Source organism: Gopherus flavomarginatus, chromosome 6, assembly GCF_025201925.1.
Source record: "Gopherus flavomarginatus isolate rGopFla2 chromosome 6, rGopFla2.mat.asm, whole genome shotgun sequence".
NCBI classification, from domain to species: Eukaryota; Metazoa; Chordata; order Testudines; family Testudinidae; genus Gopherus; species Gopherus flavomarginatus.
This window is the reverse complement of record NC_066622.1, coordinates 38,441,799-38,463,530: the sequence shown is the minus strand read 5'-3', so window position 1 is coordinate 38,463,530 and position 21,732 is coordinate 38,441,799. Positions and strand designations below refer to the sequence as shown.

General features: G+C 39.0%; 1 protein-coding gene across 2 annotated transcripts in view; it reads left to right on the top strand.

Moving 5' to 3' along the window:
* The window catches only part of SYN2 (synapsin II), a 427,960-nt gene that overhangs the window by 351,701 nt on the left and 54,527 nt on the right, over positions 1-21,732 (top strand). For both annotated transcript variants that reach the window (XM_050957819.1, XM_050957820.1), the window contains exons 6-8: positions 8,978-9,040; positions 12,189-12,331; positions 16,539-16,613. In XM_050957819.1, the coding sequence (XP_050813776.1) occupies positions 8,978-9,040; positions 12,189-12,331; positions 16,539-16,613 (281 nt within the window). The remainder of the gene's footprint in view (positions 1-8,977; positions 9,041-12,188; positions 12,332-16,538; positions 16,614-21,732) is intronic.

The following is a 21,732-nucleotide window of genomic DNA, read 5'->3' as shown; positions in this document are numbered from 1 at the left end:
CTTGCTGGAAGTGATAGAAAAATTTCCATGTGTAGTCACTGGGGAATTAAGTAGGCAGAATGTTGTCATCCATACAGGTATTTTAGTTAGAATACAGAAACCACCACCTCTTAATCTTGTGAGATGTACTATAGGAACTTAAAAGGCCACAGCCACTTAGGTGCTCTTAGCTTTACATCTCTGCTGATGAACAGAGCCTTTAACAGTATGGTGCTCTCTGGCATCATGCTGGGGAGTTTACTCAGTCAGGACCCCATTCAGCAAAACACTTAACACACATGCAGAAGTCTCATTGAAGTTAGTGAATCTTCAGCATGTTCTTAAAACTATGCACATGCCTACATTTTTATTGAGTAGGGATCTATTTAAGCATGTGATTAAGGGTTTCAGTACTAGAAGGAGGATCTGTCACCTGCTAATTAAAACCCACTTCCTGATGCACCAGAATTTATTCCCCCAGAGTGTTCCCCTGTGGTGCAGAGGAGAAAGTGTCTTGGTCTCCTGTAACCATCCCAATACCCATCACAAGCTAAATGAGTCAACAATATAACCTTGCAAGAAAAGCAAACATCTTTCTGGGATGTATTAGCAGGAGTGTTGTAAGCAAGACACATGAAAGCAGGGGCAGGTATATATATGTGTGCTAGCAAGCAAGCTAGAGATAACGAGGTCAGTTCAATCAGGGAGGATGAGGCCCTGTTCTAGCAGTTGAGGTGTGAAAACCAAGAGAGGAGAAACTGGTTCTGTAATTGGCAAGCCATTCACAGTCTGACCTCGTTATCTCTAGCTTGCTTGCTAGCACACATATATATACCTGCCCCTGGATATTTCCATTACATGCATCTGAGGAAGTGGGTATTCACCCACGAAAGTTCATGCTCCAAAACGTCTGTTAGTCTATAAGGTGCCACAGGATTCTTTGCTGCTTTTACAGATCCAGACTAACACGGCTACCCTCTGATACAAGACACATGAAGTAATTCTTCCACTCTACTCCACGCAGATTAGGCCTCAACTGGAGTATTGTGACCAATTCTGGGTGCCGCATCTCAGGAAAAATGTGGATAAATTGGAGAGAGTCCAGAGAAGAGCAACAAATATGATTAAATGTCTAGAAAACATGACCTGTGAGGGAAGATTGAAAAAAAACTGTGTTTCTTTAGTCTAGAGAAGACTGAGAGGGGACATAACTTTCAAGTACATAAAAGGATATTACAAGGAGGAAGGAGAAAAATGTTCTCCTTAACCTCTGAGGATAGGACAAGATGTAATGGGCTTAAATTGTAGCAAGTGCAGTTTATGTTGAACATTATGAAAAACTTCCTGTCAGGGTGATTAAGCACTGGAATAAACAAACCTCTATGGAGGTTGTGGAATCTGCATCATTAGAGATTTTTAAGAGCAGGTTAGACAGACACCTGTCAGGGATGGTCTAGAGATAATACTTAGTCCTGCCATGAGTGCAGAGGACTTTGACTGGATGACGTTTCGCGGTCCCTTCAAGTCCTATGGATTCTATGTTCCACGTCTCATCATGCCCACTGTTCTGCCTTCCCCCTGTTTTATTTAACGCTTTGTTTGCAGTGCCTTTCATCTTTACTGGATGTACTTTTATTTAGAACCAGACTAAATATATTTCCTGAAAAAGAAAAGGGACCAATGAAATCTAGCAGTATATTGAATTGGAAAGAGGTCTCCTGAAGCATTGCATAGGCTGGTATTAATTCCAGTCTAATGTAACATTCTTGATGATAATGATCTGGAACTAGTTCAGTCTGGTGTCTGAGAGTTCTGTAGGTTTCAGTAGTGAAGGAACTTGCAGGGAAAGGGATAAATTACTTTTGCTCCATAGGAAGCAATGATTCGTGCATTCATATAATGGGCGATCCAGCATCAGCCCCAACTTACTCACATGAGTGATGGATGTTAATAGAACTATTTACATACCTAAAGCCATGCAAGACTGGGGCTTCTGTCATTTGACTGAACAGTAGAAATAGTTTACATCCTATGTTATGATTTGCATCGCAGTAGCCTCTGGAGGGCCTAATCAGGGCCTTGTTATACTAGGTACTGCACACACAACAAAAAGCCTGCCCCAAAGTCCTTATAGTCTATGCAAAGTAATTTGTTAGGCATTTTTAACAGACAAACATTTGGGATGGGATCTGCTGCTTAGAAGAAAAGTATTGCAAAAAAAAAATACAATTTATTATAGACATTTCATTTCATAAGCAAATTCACTCCCGAAATACTTAGTATTTTACATCTTTACTAAATAATGGGAACAAAGTGGGAAAAGTAAAAATGTAATTTACGTTAATTTGACATATATTAATGATGATAACCTTAGAGTGTAAATTAGGGGTCAGAAAACATATCATCAAGAGAGGCATAAAACAAGAGTTGGTGGCAATTCAAATGGTGACAGTGCAGTTGAGTCAAAATAAGGGACCTATAAAGTGTTGTATCAGAGTTGAGAACACAGATAAGTGTTGAAGACGATAGGTAATTTAGAAAGTATATACAGAAATTCAAATAATATCTCTGCGGGCTGTGTGTTCCAGAGAATAGGACACAGGAAGGGGAATCAGACAAGGGTTCTGTTCCTAGCACTCCTACTGATTCATTGTGTAACCGTGGCCAATTCACTTTACCCTTCTGTGTCTCATTTTCCCCTTTCTAAAATGAAGATAATAATAGTAATTAAACTTCAGTGCTTTGAGAGTTACAGGTGTGACAGTATACCCCATAAGGCTTTGGGGGGGAGTGCTCATAAATGTACGTATGATATAACTGGAATCAGGTTTTGCTATATATGTCATGTAACACATCTATGTAAAAGTTATGATCTACTGGTTATGTTCATCCTAGTTGTATGTAGGCACTATTTGTGTGTTCAGAGTTATGTACATTGGCTGTATAATTGCTTGATTTCTAAGTAGCCTTAGGCCATGGCTACACTGGCGCTTTACAGTGCTGCAACTTTCGCGCTCAGGGGTGTGAAAAAAACACCCCCCTGAGCGCTGCAAGATACAGCGCTGTAAAGCCTTAGTGTAATCAGTGCCGCAGTGCTGGGAGCGCGGCTCCCAGCGCTGCAAGCTACACCTGTAAGGGATGTGGTTTACGTGCAGCGCTGGGAGAGCTCTCTCCCAGCGCTGGCGCTCCGACCACACTCACACTTCAAAGCGCTGCCGTGGCAGCGTTCCCGCAGCGCTGCCGCAGCAGCGCTTTGAAATGTCAAGTGTAGCCATACCCTTAGTTAGAATATTTGGTCACTTCTTGGGAAAGGAATGTGCAAATTAGATGCTCAGTGAGGAAGCAGTTAACAGACAAAAGAGCTTGGAAGGCTCCAATCCACATAAGTCTTCCTGGAGACATAGAAGATACTATGTGGACAATGGCTTCTGCACGTAAAGACTGAGTCATGCATGGACATGTGACTTGCCCAGGTGACTCCAGAACTCCATCGTGGAGCTGGACTTTGCATAGGAGTGAGCAGCCTTTTCAAAACAAAGTAGCATTTATTAGTCAACTGGAATACAGCAGCGGGAAGTCCTTAGCTTAGTATAGAGAAGCAAAGGTTAAGATAGAGTTCAAACTGGCCAACATCAGGGCTCCATCCACCCAATCTGCTACAGAAGCCTTTTTTGGCTCTCATAGACTTTAAGGTTAGAGGGGAATAGTTGTGATCATTTAGTCTGACCTCCTGCACATTGCAGGCCACAGAACCTCACCCACCTGCTCAGTCTCTCATTACCAGGTGAGAGCTCTTATGTCTCCCAAGGCCAGCTCTTATTGTACTCTCAACTCTTGGTCCATTTTTTTCTTCTTGCAGAGATTCCTGTTGATAGGTGTCAGTTGTTCAGTCCCTGGGGTTTCCCTTGGCTTTCTGGATCCTCCACTGATGTAATTTAGTTTCAGCCAATCCTTAATGACCTATTTATACCACCCCAGCCAGTTACATGATACAAACCGCTCATATCTCCTCCTCTGCCTCAGAGTAGCATTTAGTCCTTCTATATTCATTGGGCTGGAATCCTAGGTCATGTAAGTCACTTGCATGCATAGCATTCTTAAAAATATTACCGAAAATTCCCATTTGACCACGGGGCGGGGGATGGGGGGAATAGCTTTGTTTATATTGATAGGTTTTTGGGGGGGACCTCAAACACTGGGTTTAAAAGATTTTGACTAGCTGTCATGCTAAATGTTGATGTTATGTTGTTTTGTTTAGTTCAGTTCCCAAATACGTCAAGACCAGACAAAATCACTAATGAGTTTAGTTACTCCTGAGTAAGTACAAGTACGGCAGCTGTACACATAGAAAACTACCCACAGCTGATTAAAACCCCAGTACAGTAAAGTATTCCCTATACATACTTAACATTAAACATGTGTTTAAGTGCTTTGCTGAGTTAGGTCTTAAATGTAAAAGTGAAGTCAAACCATTTAAATTAGTAGTAGAAAACATTTAGTGTTGCTTGCTTTTTATAGGTCCCTAAGTGTCCACACAGAATGGGCTGAGGGTTGGGGGAGCCCCTTCCATAGGCTATACAGGAGGCCAGGATCTGACCAACAGTCTTGGTGTTTTAGAAAAAAAGTTTACAGTATCACCTATTTTTTCAGAGGACACATCTCATTCTCATTGTGACCTGTTTTTTCTTAACTCTACACACACAAAAGCATGCCTCATTTTCATACAAAGTTTCATTGTGCACCTACATGGTCATTTGCAAATACTTAAATTAGAAGCCTATCTATCTGTTTATGAACTAATCATATTTGGGTGTGTAAACATGCACATTTAGATTTGAAAAGTAGGCTCTTGATGACCAAATTTATTCCCAATAATAAGTAAATTCTGTTGTCCCTTGAGACATCATAAGAAAAAGTAGCAAGTGTGTGTTTTTGTGCTGCTAAATTTTCACTCACAGTTATGTAACAATGGCCAAAATCTGCCTAAATGTTGCATTTACAGTATATTTACAATGTTTTAACCTATTTCTGCAAGTCAAATGAACTAATCTGTTGAAAACCAACTTTTTTAATGCATAGTTCTTTCATAAATGATATTACATTTGTGGCAAAGTACCTGCTTCTCCTCTGCTGGCTCAGTCCCTTGTTGCCTTGGAGCCACAGGCTTTGGCAAAGCAAAAGTCCTTCCCGGTCGCGCAGGGTCTGGCTGATCCTTTCTCAGTCAGTTCCTTGCTCTGTTTTTCTCTCCTTCTGGGGAGAGTGCAATCTTCCTTGCAGGAAGAGTTTCAGAGTCCTGCTGCAGCTACGCTACGCTACGCTACGCTACGCTACTCTACTTCTACTTCTACTTCTACTTCTACTTCTACTTCTACTTCTACTTCTACTTCTCTCTCTCACTGCCCTCCCCTCCTGCTTCCCTGCAGGGAGGGTTTAAAAGGGTCCCCAGCAATTGGGGCCAGCTGAAGCTAATTAGTTCCCTGGTTACCCCTGTTCCAGCTGAACCTTATTTCTCCATGGCTATCTCCCCTCAGTGGATAGGGGGAGGCCTTTTAACCCCTCTGGGACTAATTACTACCCCTCTCCTGGTAGCTAATTGTCCTGAGTTTGCCACACATTACTATTTTAATTCAATGGGATGACCAATTGCATTATTAGGAATAAAAATGTGTGATTAACATTTAATTGGCTGTTTCTGCCAAAAGGCTGCTGATGTAAAATACTACTCTGATGTGTCAGACTTAAATGTATTGCAGTTGTCATCAGGATTATACCAATAACATAAAACAACTTAGCTATGCATAGGATGTTTTGAAATTCTTAAGATGGCTGTTGTTTTTTTTCCAGGATACTGCCACTTCTATTTTAGCTCTGTGTATGAATTCCTACCTTTCCACATTGACTGCATCTTTTACTCCTTACTCCCAGATAGCAGAGGACAGTAGGTTGTCACTATCTAAAACATGAGATGCACAAAATGCCTTCTTTGGTTAAAAATAATCCTACTTGTACATATTTTCTTTTACTCCATTGTAGTTGTTGTTTGATATAATATACCCGTTCACTTGCTTCCTGCCCTGTCCAGAAGTTTAAATTTAGGGAGGATGCATAGTCTAGGTTTTAGAGCAGTGAATTTGGAGGAACTACCAGACTAGGGTTCTATGTTCCCAGCTCTGAGACTGACTTACTGCATGAAGAGTATGAAGTCACAATTGCTGTATTCAAAGATAATTACCCCATTCAGGCTCACAAGAATCTCATAATGAAATTGAAATCCCAGCTGCAACTGGAGCTTGCAGCAGCAGAGGCCAGATTTCAAGGAAGAAACATTAGCTAGCTACCTTGTTGGCTTGTGGCAAAATGCCTCCCTGCAGTACGCTATTTATTTTAAACTTGACCATTCTCAACAGAAGACACACAGCATTACATAAGAAATTCAAAACTTCTATTGTAAGCCTTAAGACCTTCAGTTCATGTTTTCTTTCTATTATCATGGTCAACATTTGCTTTGGGGGGAAAAGATAAATAAAAAATAAACTCTATTATGCAGCTTCCTACAAAAAACAACTGTAGGGGTTTTTGTTTGCTTGTTTTTTAGGAATATAGAAAAATCAGTTGAAGCAACATTGACTCAGATGTGTTACTGAGGAGCAATACTGATTGCAAAGTTGTACAATTCTAACAGATCTACTAAGCTGCTCAACAAATCTCCTACAGATTATATAAAGAAGAAAATGAATGAATGGGTTACAACTGTAGTTATTAAAGGTTCAAACTATACTGTAAAAAGGAATGCCTAAAATTCCCCATTAAATTCTAGAAGGTGTCAGCGTGGATTTGATTTAAATCACTAGTCAGGAAGACTCAATTTAATCATGGATTTCTACATAAAAGTGCATTCTTGTTGGTTGTTGTAACCTTAATACATATTCTTCACAACTCAGAGATAGATGAAGGTTTCATTTTTAGAAGATACACACTATACGTTTTGAAGTGATTTATTTTGAAAACTTTTCCGAGTAGTTTTACAGCTATATCAGAAAATGAATGATTGGTTATTTCATTTACCAAAGGTAATTGAAGCAGATACTTATGAAGTCATTGGGAAGTGAACTATCTCCAATTCAACAAGTTAATCATTAATATTTGGGGGATTTTCTTGCCATGATGTATTAGGAGGAGATCACCACCAGACAGGCATTTAAATTGTTTTATTTAACTAAAACAATAAAGTTATGTTTTCTGGATTTTTTTCTTCAATAGCAAATATAAAATATTTTAACAAAAGAATTATATGAATTTTTTGAATTTAGTTAAAAACTAACCTGATTTTTAAAAACTTGAATATTTAACTGAAATAGTTCAATGAAATATTTAAAAAAAATTAAATTGACTGGTCAGCAAGGTCAACATGAGAAACTTAAAATATTGGCTTCTGCAGCTAACTCAGTCATCATCACCTTCATTTTCCTGTTTGTCCATAATCTGGAAAAGAAAAATAAGCTTTCCTGCTTTTTCAGGTCCCAAACAATTTCTCAATTTGGAATGAATTAGTCCTAAGGAAGACTACACCGGCGGAAGAAGCTGCTACTGTTAAAAGTTAGATCATCACTACAACAGTCTCTGAATTCAAGTGCTTAAGTGACTTCCACCAGTTCACTGGTGTGACTTTCTTTAAAACATCATCAGCAAACATATATTTCTTGGATGGTTCACTCTTAGCTCAGAAGTTTATTATAGTTGGCATTATGGAGGGTTGATTGCTGGATGTCCATGTCATAGCCAGCTCTTCTTCAGTAGTTAAGGTTCAACCCTAGTACCGAGTATTGAGATATTTGCAAGAAAATGAGTTGGAGATAGTGCTTGTTCCATTCGTTTTTTTAATGCTTGTAATTTAATTCTGTCATTGCATATTTCTCTTTTTAAGATCTCACTCAGTCCCTTCCAAATTTCAACAGCGTCAGCAATAAAATGGCTATTTCCCTGCATTTTGTTGAAGGCTAGAGAAATAGGTTTCAGGGTACTCAGCACATGTTCAATATTTCTCCTAAGCCCAATGTTAAGAACTTTGGCTGTGACTGTGCCTTCTATTTTTTCAGGATTTTGTTCACAAACTGTCATCACTAGGCCAGTTCTTGATATAGTGCTCAAAACAGTCCACTACTGAGTTCCATTGCACATCTTGTGGGAGAGTTAGCTTGGTTCCTCCCAGTTTTTTCAGAGCAGCTGCTGCAAAGTGGTTGTAACAGAAGTATTTTGGAATTTGAACAACATTAGCCTTTATTTCTGGAACACTGAAGTCTTTGGTTAGGAGGTGCATCAAATAAGCACTGCAATCGTATGTTATTAGCTTGGGACTCTCTCAAATAATTTCTTCTCATCTTGGATACATTTGCAGCATTGTCTGTGACCAAGCTGCATACTGGACATTTGAATTTTTTTCACAGTTTGTTATAGCTTTTATTGCTACTTCTTGTAAGTATTCTGCTGTGTGTGCATTTCCTGAGGTATCAATTGTTTCTGTAAGGAAGACGTTCCCTTCTTCTGTTGTCACACAAGCACATACAACAGGATCATTGTGGACACTGCTCCACCGATCAAGACTCAGGTTAACAATTTCACCCTCTAGACCTTTGTAATTCATAATGTAGCACAGCTCTATTTAAACAAACACTTGGGTTCAAATTAAATAGCTGAGCAATCATGGATACTTCTAAAATATCCACATGGGAAGAGCTGTTTCACTGCATTTTTGTTGTGTTGTATAAATTAAAGGCAGTGTTATATAGGACAGAGAGGAATGTAACATAGTAATGATGATGCTCTTGCAAACACCAGTTTGATAGATGAAGATATGCAGGCAAGTTTAAACCAGGATGAAAAAAATTCAAAGGAATCCTGAACAGCTACTTCAGAAGAAGTTATTTTCATTAATATTAAAATGTTCATGACTTCAACGGTCAGTTAAATTAATATTGTTTTTCTTTTCTTCCCCTCTTAGTTAACACTGCCAACGTTTCCAGTTGTCGTGAAGATTGGACATGCTCATTCAGGCATGGGAAAGGTGCAGGTCCTATTTACATATATGCTAGTGGTTTTCTGGTGCTAGTCTACATTTTAATTGTCTAAATATTAAAATATATAAACTTCTCCACAGTAGGTGTTAAAACTTGTGAGCTGGCCAAATTCCAACTCAAGGTTCTGATTCTGCAAAGCTTTACTTGGGTCCCTATTCAGGACAGTACTTAAGCATCTGCTTACATCACCAGCTTAAATTCTGGCCTTGAGAAATGGACTTAAGCACATGCTCAAATGCTTTCCTGAATCAGGGCCTTATATGATAATTTTGTTGCCCGCAGCAGAACTACTTGAAAAGTCAGGTTTATAAGCACAAGTAAAGATTTGCAGGTTTGAGAATCTGGTGAATAAAATTTTCCTACATCTTCCTAAATTCCCATAGTAGTTTCAATTGGATACAGTATTTTTCTTCATTTCCTGTCCTGTAGCATTGCAGCACACTTGCTGCATTCAAACCAGAGGCAACTGCATTTCACTGGTGGGTGAAACAATTTCTATATCACTTACATCTCACAGTGGTGGTTTGAGTGTATGGCTCAATTATGCTTCCACTGATGTCAATGGGTGCAGGTACTCAATTGGTAGACAAAGTGCTAAGAGATCTTCAAATGAAAAAGGATTTAACAGGGCAAAGTGTCATCAAATGACACTTATTTCCAAAAATTCTATGAATGAAATATCAGCTGTTGAATAGCAGAAAATTGATTTTTGTCATTTGCATGTTTATTGACTAAATATGGACACAAACAGAAATATCCCATGATGGGACCATGTAATTGCTTAAACATCCTTACTAGGAGTTGATTGGCTTAACCAGCCAATCTTTTTTTAAGAGGTCTATAAATATACTTGAATTTAAAAAACAAAACCAAGAACCTTTTTATCTTATCCACATTGTTACTTTACCACGCTGGATGTTCTTACTCTTTTGATTTGAGGAAAATTTATGAACTCCTCTTTGTCTGAGGGTTTTTTAATGTTAGTCACTCTATTATTCCTCCTCTTCCACCTACATTGGTTCTTTAATTATATTCTTTCTATACCATCTAACTTTTTCCTTATATTCATAATTTTTCCACTATAGTGGCCAAATACTGTTCTCAAATATTTGAATGCGACTCCCACTTAAGTGTTTATACCATTAAAGACTTTGGCATTAGTACATTGTATCTATCTATCTATCTATCAATCAAGTTTCTAGAAAAGGATTTAGGAAAAATCAGCCTTTCAATTCTTTTTCAAAATTCTCTTGTGATCTGGAATAGGGGAAAGTGAATGGTAAAAATTAAGTTTTATTGTGAACACACAATTTAAACTGTAGACAGGAGGAGGAATTGGGAATGAGATTTTACAGATTTAGTTAAATTGTAATCTCTTTACTCTCATCCATTTTGCAGATCAGAATCTTAATAAAAAGGCATTTTATTAATACACCTCTACCCCTATATAACACGAATTTGGATATATCGTGGTAAAGCAGCGCTCCAGGGGGGTGGGGCTGTGCACTCTGGTGGATCAAAGCAAGTTTGATACAATGCGGTTTCACCTATAACATGATAAGATTTTTTTGGCTCCTGAGGATAGCGTTATATCGGGGTAGAAGTGTACTTGTAAATTCAGCCTGGTGTGTAAGAAGCGTAATGCCTGTGGAAATCTCTGGGCCAAATACATTTCGGAATTTAGTGTAATAAAAGTGCCAGGTACATATGACCTGCATCCCATAACAGTTACTGTGAGGGAATGTTACCCATATTTGTACATTACCTACTTAATGCCAAATCAGTGCAGTATCATTTTTCTACTTGAATATATTTTCTGACCAGCTTACACAGATTCCTAACCATCACCATTGAATTTGGCCTATAAAATGTTCTAGTTTGTTGGATAAAATTTTCATTTCAATCCAAAAGTTGGTGGAAATGGCTAAAGTTGTGATAATATAATTGGGCTGCTTTGACATCAAAGCTGCTACAGATTTTGAATCCAGGCACTTATAGTTAACATTGAGCTTGGTCCAGTTCCCATTGAGTCAGTGGTAAAACTCCCATAGACTTCAGTTGGAGCAGGATATGGCCCACTGTGCAAGTTATTACAGTCAACATTCTTCTGATATACATGGTTACACCTTGAAAAAACTATGAACTCATCCTTCAAGATACTGAGCTATTTTTGTCAGATGATGAGTGCCCTCAGCTTCTGTTGAGCCTGAGTTCAGTTAAGTTCAGTTCAGAACACTTAGGACCTTGGAGGACTGGTTCCTGACTATCAAAACATTTTTAAAACATTGATGTAAAGTTTGGGTACACCCAACACATGCCTTTGCAAACATTCAGTTTTCACATTATTCCTCAAAATCTTCATGAGTATGCCTGTCACCTTATTTAAAAGTACAACACAGATACTAAATATCCAATAGGTGTATTTACTTATCTCAAAATTAAATATGAAGTCCTATAAGCAACCATTTGTGTTTTGGGCTCTAATGAAGATGCATGAAGGCCAGAACAGCTGAACCACATTGGATTAAGACTATAGAATTCAATCCTTTAACAAACATCTCCCAGTCAGGAGAGGTGTCTTGCAACATAATGGTATAAACAGACTCCAGAATTCATGGTCAGATAATGCAATTAGTTTTTTCCTTGTTTGGTTTGGTTGGGTTTTGTATTCCTTTCCTTCCTTCCTCTTATTATAACTGATCCATCCCACACAGAAATACTGTTCACTGCATCCTTAAAACTGAAATGCCAAAGTGCTACAATAAAATACCTATAAAAAACTATTCCTGGAGATTGTTTATGTGACACAAAAATAAACATCAGTATTTTATAAGGGTTTCCTCCAACAAAATGTAATGTCGATACTTGATAACTGCCTTCTATAACAGTGAAGGTTAAATTTCCGGCTAGAAATTACACATCTTATTGCAGGAATATTTTTGCCATATTCTAGTTTTGACAACTACAGCTTTTTTTTACAGATCAGATAAATTGTCCATTCTTTGTTTTGTAATCTAACACTATAAAAAGTAATATTTCTCACAGGAGTCATTTGCAATTGCATTTTACAGTATATGCTTAACTATTGTTCTTGTTATTTTTCTCTTCCTCATGCTGTTTGTGTTATGACAACAGGTTAAGGTAGACAACCACTACGACTTTCAGGACATAGCCAGTGTGGTAGCACTTACCCAAACCTACGCCACCACTGAACCTTTCATAGACTCCAAATACGACATCAGGATCCAAAAGATAGGCAGTAACTACAAAGCATACATGTGAGCCAAAAATTATCTCCTTTCATTTTCTGATTTCAATATTTACAAAGCACCCCCAAAATTCACTTGATTGAAGTCTAATACCTCTTTTTTAATAGTCCTCTATTATCAGCACTTTTGGGAGGAAAGTATTTTAGCCTTTTTTTAATTTGTTGATGGACATTTTCAGACATTTAAAAAGTATTAATATCTCAGCTGTTTCATGTTTATATTAATAATGCATTTTGTTGAACTCTGTTTGTTACAGAAACAACAATGGAAATGCTCTGAGAGAATAAAATAAATAAATGTGATATTTCAAATGGAAAGCATACAGAGGTTATAAAACTGGAAATTAAAAGGGGTCTTGTGGAGAGTGCAAAAATGGACTTTACTTCAAATGGTTTAAACTTTAAAGGATGGCAAAGTACTTTCTAATTATTTTTTTGGAGGGGGAATGGAGAGGGAAGAATTAAACACATGCTTAGGACGTTCCAAAATGGTTACCTACAATTCCCATGTGGGCAGCAGTGAAAATAAGTTAAAGGCTTTACCGGGTATGCTGGAGTCCTGGGCAGGGGCGGGGCCTCAACTGGAAGAGGCAGGGCTTTTAAATCAAGATTTAAAGCTTCAGGGCTCCAGCTACCCCCAGAGCTACTAGCTGCAGTGGCAGCTGGGAGCTCCAGGACTCTGGGAGATTTAAAGGGCCCGGGGCTCTGGCCACCACTACTGCACCGGAGCTCCAGGCTCTTTAAATCTCTGAGGGAGCCCTGCTGTCCTACCCCAGGGCTCTGGCAGCCAGGCTCAGGCGGTGATTTAAAGGTCCCAAGGTTCCCTGCAGCGGCGGGAGCCCTGGCCCTTTAAATCGCCAGCCTGGGGAAGCAGGTCAGGTCCGGCATGGTGTTCCGGCTTACTTTCACCTTTGCATGTGGGTCAATTTTTTTATAGCAATTTCTCAAAATAGTTTCAGGGAACGAACAACAGGAAGTGTGGTCTGATTGTTTTATAGGTGACTTTTTAAATCCCTTCAGCAACAAGACCCAATTTTTTTATTAAAATCTTTGAGACAACTTTAGGTCATTTTCATTCAGAGAGAGACCTGAATGTATAACTCTTAACTAATGGCACAGAATATTTCATTCTAACCACACCTGATATAACTGAGACCCCAATCTTGTAATGACCTTTAGTCAGAAGTACATAGAGCTCTTCTGTTGTCAGTAGAGCTTGGAGTGGGTGCTCACAGCTCTGTCTTTTCAGGGGTCACTGCAGGATCAAGACAAATTTATTACTCATAATTCAATTATTGATGCAATGGACACAATATCTATTGTATGCACCTAGAGAGTCCCATGATTTTGGAAAGGTGAAGGAATTCTTGTATATTAAATTTTTTTATTTATTTTTATATTTGAGCTAAAGTACAGCCTAACTCCTAATTTTATTGGGCTCCAAGCAAACCAGAAACACTGAGATTAACACATCTCTACTATTTGTTTCAGAAAATGCTGCATTAATATACATAGTATGGAATTAAGCAAAAATACAAAAACACAGGAAAAAAAAACAAATAGCAAATGAACTTCTGTAACAGAAAATACTCACTGGGACCAAGGCTGGGTCTCTTGGAAATCCTTCCTGAAGATAATTCTTACAATAAAATTTCAGCAAAATGGCAGTAAAATGCTTTAAGCATTTTTGCAAATTTTCAGCCACAGTTACCAGTTTTAAGGTAGATGCTTAAGAATCTGAAAATAGCTGTGGCCCTATATGAAAAAATGACCCCATTGGACCTCCTTGTCAGCATCTTTCATCTGATGGCTCGGAAGGAGCACAGTTTTAACAGTAAGGTACAACTGCTGAATGGTTATGACACACAATCGTGCAGGACCAGCAGAAGCAGAGTCCATATGAGCAATTTGATGGTTCAATAGTACAAGGTAGTGAGCTGCTCCTTCTTTGAGGTGTTGCACCTCCTCAGCAGTGAAGTTGATGGGAGTTTAGAGCACTCTGCGCTTTACAGGGCTGGGCCCTAGATTTGTTGCATAGACTGCAGACCAAATTTCTCTTAGGAGTCTCAGCCATATTTAACACATTTAACACTTTATTTTTTTTACTCTGAAAATGCAAATAGGAAAACAGACCTCAAAAACTGAATTAAAATGGTGGTGTGTTCCTCAGACTTTTTTAAAAATCTCCATTTTCTCCAAGATTGGGGATTGTGTCTGAACACTGTGAGACTAGCTGTTATTCCCCTAGATTCTTATGAAGAAATATTGATCTATTGTTATATACTCTAAAGCAACATGAAAAGCAGGTGATTTACCAAATCACTGTGCAACACCTCATATGCATTAATGTAAGTTTTGTCAGTAGTATCTTGTACTACAGCTGGTTCTCATTTTCTGCTATGACACAGAAACACAGTACTTAAAGAGCAACCACAGAAAAGAACATTTGTTTTTGTAGTTTAAAAAGTGTTATTAAGAGCTTCTGTGTTGTAATTCTGTGGGAAATCGTGGTCTAAACTGGATCCATGACTCACAAAAAAAGGGATGTTTAACATTTGTCAGTGGAGATTATAGCCAAAATTCAATGTTGGATCACTCCAAATACCCCAGCTCCTCAAAAGATTTCATGACACACACACAACTACCAGTACAGGATTCATTACATCTGATTTCAAGGAAATGTAATTAAAAAGGGTGAAGCACAATGAAAACATACACATATGTACAAAAGTACCAACTGATCTTAAATCCCCACCCTCTCTTTCCAAGCACACATTGAGTCCATAATTCTCTGACCAAAACAACAAAACTAATGTCTAGTGTTCACATCAGTCTAAAGTAATAACCTGTACAGTAGTATCAACATACCACATTAGCATTGCAAGTACAGTGTATGGTATTTTATGCACCCCTTCATGGAGAAAAGTCACTGGCCAGAATAGAAATGCAAGTGCTTTTTCATCAAATTGGAGGGAGGTAAAAGCCTTTTAAACTTGAGCTAGCAGAAAGTGTTATATTAATCTCAAATTCTTTGTTCCTTTTAAGACATTGCTTCTCTTCAAACTTCACAAGATGGATATGAGCTGAAAATACATGATAGGCACAAGTGTAATGCATTTTAATGTGCTAGGACTTGATTCCCTAATTAATACATAATTACTCCATCTGTTTATTCAATTAATATATTTTAAAATCTTTTACTCTCTGGATTGATACCTCTTCCCAAGCTCATAATTAAGTTTACAGAAAGATGGAAACAAATCTATTGCCACTGTAATTCACTTCTCATAAATTACAGGTGTTGCTGTTCTTTTGCCAGCAGAAAACAAGAGGTCATAATTTAGACAGTTTGTATCCTTTGCCCATTTCTAGTACAGTCTTTATAATTACAGAATACATTCCTCTTCTCTGTACTATTCATCATCATTGGTTTAAAAAGTCAGAATGTTTTAAAAGGTACTCATTTACAAAATCTGATGATGATGCTCTATTATAGACATAAAAAGAGAGTAGCTTTTGTTTAGTGGGCTTTAAAATGACATCATTAGAAACAGAAGATTAATTTAATGTAATTTAATTTGAGAAGGATCCAGAATCAGGGCCTGAAGCTAGATCCAAATTTCACAAGTAGAGTCTATCTTGATTAGGGTCAAACTGGAACAATCACTCTGAACGGTCCTGAACCTTGGAGTGGTTCAACATATGCATCTGAATATCACTGTTAGGGCCTAACTCTATAATTGGCTAAATGAAAGTTTGAGATGGATTTGATCTCTGGACCTGAAGCTTTCTTTGTCTCCTGTTATTTGCTATGCATTTAAAATTAGTTCACAATGTTGATACATCCATACACACCACTCATAGTTACAATTTCATAATAGTCTGTTACCAATATCACCAGTAAACAACAGTTGTCACAACAGTTATGAAAGTGAACAGGCAGAAGGGCATGGGGAACTGCCATTACCACACTTCATAAAACGTATGCATGAAGTTTTACTGAGACTTATGTTATCAGTTGAATTCTTGACACTGTGGATGTTATATTTTAAGCAGCAGGAGGAGAGAAACCGAGGTAACCATTGGTATCATATTTGTGTGAAAATAAGATCAACTTAAGAGAGATGGTGAAGATGTCTGCTCAGTTTACTGACAATAAATGTAAGTGTGCAATAGGTACTCAGTTAATATTGTGTCTGTATTTTTTTTTCTCTCAGGAGGACTTCCATATCTGGAAACTGGAAGACAAACACTGGCTCTGCAATGTTGGAACAAATCGCTATGTCAGATAGGTCAGTGCAGCCTCATGTATGGACTAATTAGAAATTTAAATAATTCTCATTTTAAATTAATTAAAAATTCCCATGGCCGATGCTAGTGCAATTAGTGTTAACTGAAGGTCCAAGAGTTCCTTTTGAAAAAGTCATTGAGATAATATGGCCAAGGTTTTCCAAACAGTGGATGCCTTAAAGATAAGCTCCCACATCCTTATTTAGATTCCTAAATCTAAATCTATGCACTCACCTTCAAGCAATCAGGATTCTATTCAAGCACTTCACCACCACAGCATTAGTCCACTAGTCACTTCTCCTCTTCTCCCCAGCAGACCTCTCCTCCTGGTATATTGTACTTTTCCTTTCCTGCATCCATCCATATATTTTCTTTACCTTGAGCTAAGTTTCTTTTCCTGTGCAACCAAACAGGCTGGTCTTAATTTCAGCCACACAAAGAATTTTCTTCTTTGTAGCCCTGCTGAATAGCATATTCTTTCCCTCGTGACCTCTACACTACATTGGGCTACACTGAGTTCTTCTCAGCTGCTGGGATGTACTGAGGCCTCTCCCATGACACCAGTGCAAGTGTTTTGTTAGGCTCTTAAACCGAATAAATGGATATTTCCTGCAGCCCTATCAAGCTCTTTCTTCCTTGCCATACCACTTTGAGCTTAGCCCCAGAACTCTGATATTGCTCACTTCTGTATGTTCCTCAGCTATGCCTAGGCCTCTGTGCCCTGAACACAGAGCTCTGGAGCCTTACGGCAGCTGTGAGATTTTTCTTCTTTCTACTTCTGTAACTGTTGCCATTGTTTGAAGTTAAACAAATTATGCACAGTAAAAATGTCCTATCCTTGTTTTCATGATGCTAAAGCATTTTCACCTTTTTGTAGAGTGGTTAGGTGGTGAAAAGGTAAAATAAAGTTTCTTCACCAATGATAACCTTTTTCCCTTCAGTGTCTCTGAATCTGGAAGCTACACTCATTCATTCCCACTTATTAATTGACAGACACAGGAAAGCCAGCCTTTTCTATAAGGGTGAAAAGGGATATCTCAGTGGTTTGAGCATTGGTCTGCTAAACAGACACAGTATTAACTGCTAAACTTGAGGGGGCCACTTAGGGAACTTGGGCAAAAAAATCAGTACTTGGTCCTGCTAGTGAAGACAGGGGGCTGGACTCCATGACCTTTCAGGGTCCCTTCCAGTTTTATAAGATAGGTATATCTTCATATTTAAATTTAAGAAGGGGAATGACAGCTCCCTGTTGTCCAGCCCCTTCCCCCTTCCATCTAGACCAGGGATGGGCAAACTACAGCCCAGGGGCTGCATCTGGCCAGTCACATGTTTTAATCTGGCTCTCAAGCTCCTGCTGGGGAATGGGGTCTGGGGTTTGCCCCACTCCGCACAGCTCCCAGAAGCAGCAGCATGTCCCCTCTCCAACTCCTATGCAGACGGGCAACCATGGGGCTCTGCATGCTGCCCCCACCCCAAGCACCACCCCTGCAACTCCCATTGGCTGGCAACCACGGCCAATGAGAGCTGCAGGGGCGGTGCCTGCCGATGGGGCAGCACGCAGAGCAGCCTGGTCACACGTCTGCATAGGAGCCAGAAGGGGGGCATGCTGCTGCTTCCAGGAGCTGCTTGAGGTAAGCACTGTCTGGATCCTGCATCCCTGACCCTCTCCTGCACCTCAACCCCTTGCCCTAGCCCTGATCCCCGTCCTGCCCTCCGAAACCCTCGATCCTAGCCCGGAGCACCCACCTGCACCCCAACCTGGAGCTCCCTCCCACACCTGAACTTCTCATTTCTGGTCCACCCCAGAGCCCGCACCCCTAGCCAGAACCCTCACCCCCTCTCACACCCTAACCCCCAATTTTGAGAGGATTCATGGCCTGTGATACAATTTCCATACCCAGATGTGGCCCTTGGGACAAAAAATTTGCCCACTCCTGATCTAGACAGATCCCTCAGTGGGCGAGCATGGCAGTGATAGCTCTGGACTCTGAGGGGGAAGTGTAAGTGAGATGAAATGCGCCCTTGTTCTTTCAGAGACTGAGACTACATCTTCCCCGACAAAAAAAAGTGTGTTTACGAATATTAGCTATTCAGTTTAAAAATATTGTGGAGACTAGGCACTTTTACTGTGCAGTAAACTAGTCATCCTCAGGTGGGAGGGAGAGGACGGAAGTATAGTGCTGACCTCACCTAGCTACCTTATGGTAAACACTAGAAGTAGTTTGTCTCCACTTTGGATTTTACAGAGAAATAACTATCACACAGTTTTTGCACTATAAAAATATACCTTTTGCCAGCAAAGACAAAGCTTGAGATGAAAACAGAAATCCCTTCCCAAAAGCCAGTAACAGGAGAATGAACATCTGCACCACACATATATACATGTGTATATACATTTTTTGTGCATTCACATTGAAATGCCTGCACCAGTGCAGGAAGGAGTAAACTCTACTTGCCAAGAATTAAGGGAATTTGAAAACAGACTCAGAATAATTAAGGGTTTGAGCTAATATCCTGAGATTTACGTATAATAATTGTCATGATTTGGAGTTGTCTGAATTTTTGTAGCTCCTTGGGTTGGCAACAGAAACCCCAGTCCACGTCCTGGAGACAGACTTAAAAAAATCAGAATCTGTTGAAATAATGAAAAGAGAATGTGCAGAGCACATGTGCTCTTTGCAGCTGTAGCATGTTCTCATTGACCCTTCCATTTCAGAAAGGTCCCTCTCACCAAACTAGAGGGCTCATCTCCCTTTCCACACCAAATGCTCCCTAAACATGTCCCACGGAACATTATCTTTTAGTTTTGAGTGTCCTTTCTTGGACACAGCAAATTATATTAGCTCTGGGAAAAGTAGGACTGTGGCCTTTGGTCATACTTACCAGCCAACAAGCTCTTCCATGCAAGATCCCTCCTAATACCTGTAGTTGTCTTTGCAGCTCAGTGTTTTATTGGCAAAAGATGGAATGTCAAAAAATGCCTTCAGTAAAATCCAGTTGATATTTTATGGCTTTCAAATGATAACTTCTTTAAAAGAGAAATAACATTGCCTTGCAAATACAAGCTTTGTGTTTCCCATTTTTTGCTAAACACACCTTGGCATTTTACAGCAAAAAAAAAATGCAAAAAAACAATGGTTATGAACAAGTGGATACTATCAGTAGTCAGTGAATCCACAGCTGTTGAAATTGAGAAGAATCCAAACATCACTAGTTTCAGACAAAAAGATTTTGCTCGAAGGAGAAACAGCAAAATTATTTTCATTGCCAAATGTTCCCAAAAGGATTTTTTTAAACAGTTGTACAAATTTCGAAGTACAGCATTCTGCCTAAAGTGAAACTTTTCTGCTGGAAAAGACTTGTAATAAGAAAATATTTAAAATGTGCACTAAGAAGTTTGCTTGTAGAGGATACGATTACTTAAGATGTGTGAATAAAAGCTTTATCCCTCACAGCCCAGCCTCTCCCTTCCCTTTGATCTTACAGTAAAATCTGAATCCTGTGTTTATTACATCAGTTTTTTTGCAGTGGAAATTTCTATGATGTGGCAAATTGATCCTTATGGCTCAAGTGCTGGATCAAAAAAGAGGAGGAGATGAGCTGTAAAGGAAACAGCTCTCATTTAAACTCAAATATTTGACCATTAGCTTACGTGGGGGGGGGGGAAAGTGTGAATGGTAAATGTCTTTTCTTTTAAAAAAAAAAAGGGCTCATCAGCCTCTGAATTAGGAGAGCTGTAATATCAAACTCTATAAATTATTTCAGGATTGTATCATCAGGCACTATGGCCCATGTTCAGATAGGCTTTTAGTTAACAAAAATTCTCGATACCACAGCTGCCATCTTTCATCTTATAGGCCAACCTCTTCCTTTGAGCATGGGCACATAACTCCCATTGTCTTCATCTAATTCTGCATGCTCATAACTGAAGGCACAGTACAGTTATGTGTGCCCTGGGATTTTATGACTCCCATCAAACACTATCCATTCTGTCCATGCCCCACCCTAGCAATTGCTTCATTTTTTTTCTGGCAAGAAAGTCCCACTTTGACTCAGTCACTGGTCAGTTATCTGGCCCTTCTACAGACATGAGCACAGGATGGACAGACCATTCTTGCACTGAGAACTTTGAGTTACTCCTTACTGTAAAGATGAACTATCCAGCCCAATCAACATATATTGTAAACATCCATCTTGTTTCTTTTTCTGAGGTTATAAATAAAATGTAATGCAAGAGGTAATGTGCTTAAGAGTCTAAAAAGGGCCTAACTTACCATATTACACTATCTAAAATATTTGAGGTAAGGAACACAAAATCAATATAACACTCAATATAGAAAAGTCTTGTAAAATGTAATAGTTTAATTGGCATTAAACCAAAACAGTTCCAGAAATATTAGTCCAAAAACCAACAGAAATTAGCAGATAATTATATCCTTTCTATAGCTTTTTTGAAACATCCTTTAAAATTCTTTAGGATGATCCAAAAATGTATATAACTGCTATAATATACAGTTGAATTCTACATAGGGGACCATACCACTACACTTCACTTGATGCCTCTACATTGTCCATTCTCATTGTGTTGGTTTAGTGTTAAATGATTTGTTCATAACCTACCTCTGACAATGTTGAATACATTTATGGACAATAAAATATTGAAGATAAAGACACTCCCATGTTTCAAAACAGATTAGTTTTCCTGATAGAATAGTAAGAATAGCCAAAATTAAGAAGCAGCGTAGCCAGTGTCAGGCAACAGTTACGGAACAACATATTTGGAGCTCTGCTCATGTACACAGATTTAGAGTGGCCCTAGTTGCCTACCTCACTTTAGCTCCTTGGCACCACTCCAGCAGCAGAGAAGATTCAGAATTTGGCTAGATCTCAGCAGCTGATAATTTGGCCTTTTGGGTAGTCCTTGGCTGGTGTAGAGCCAGCATAAGTAGCTACACCATCTTCTCCTGGCCTGAACATAAAGGGCATGTGAAAGACAGAAGGACCATGGCTGGAATGCTACTGAGCTCCAGCTACTCTCAGATGACGGATGGCACTTTAGGGACAGGTACCAGCATTCATGGTTTCGATCAACCTTAAGGGTATTCTAAACTATGCTGGAGT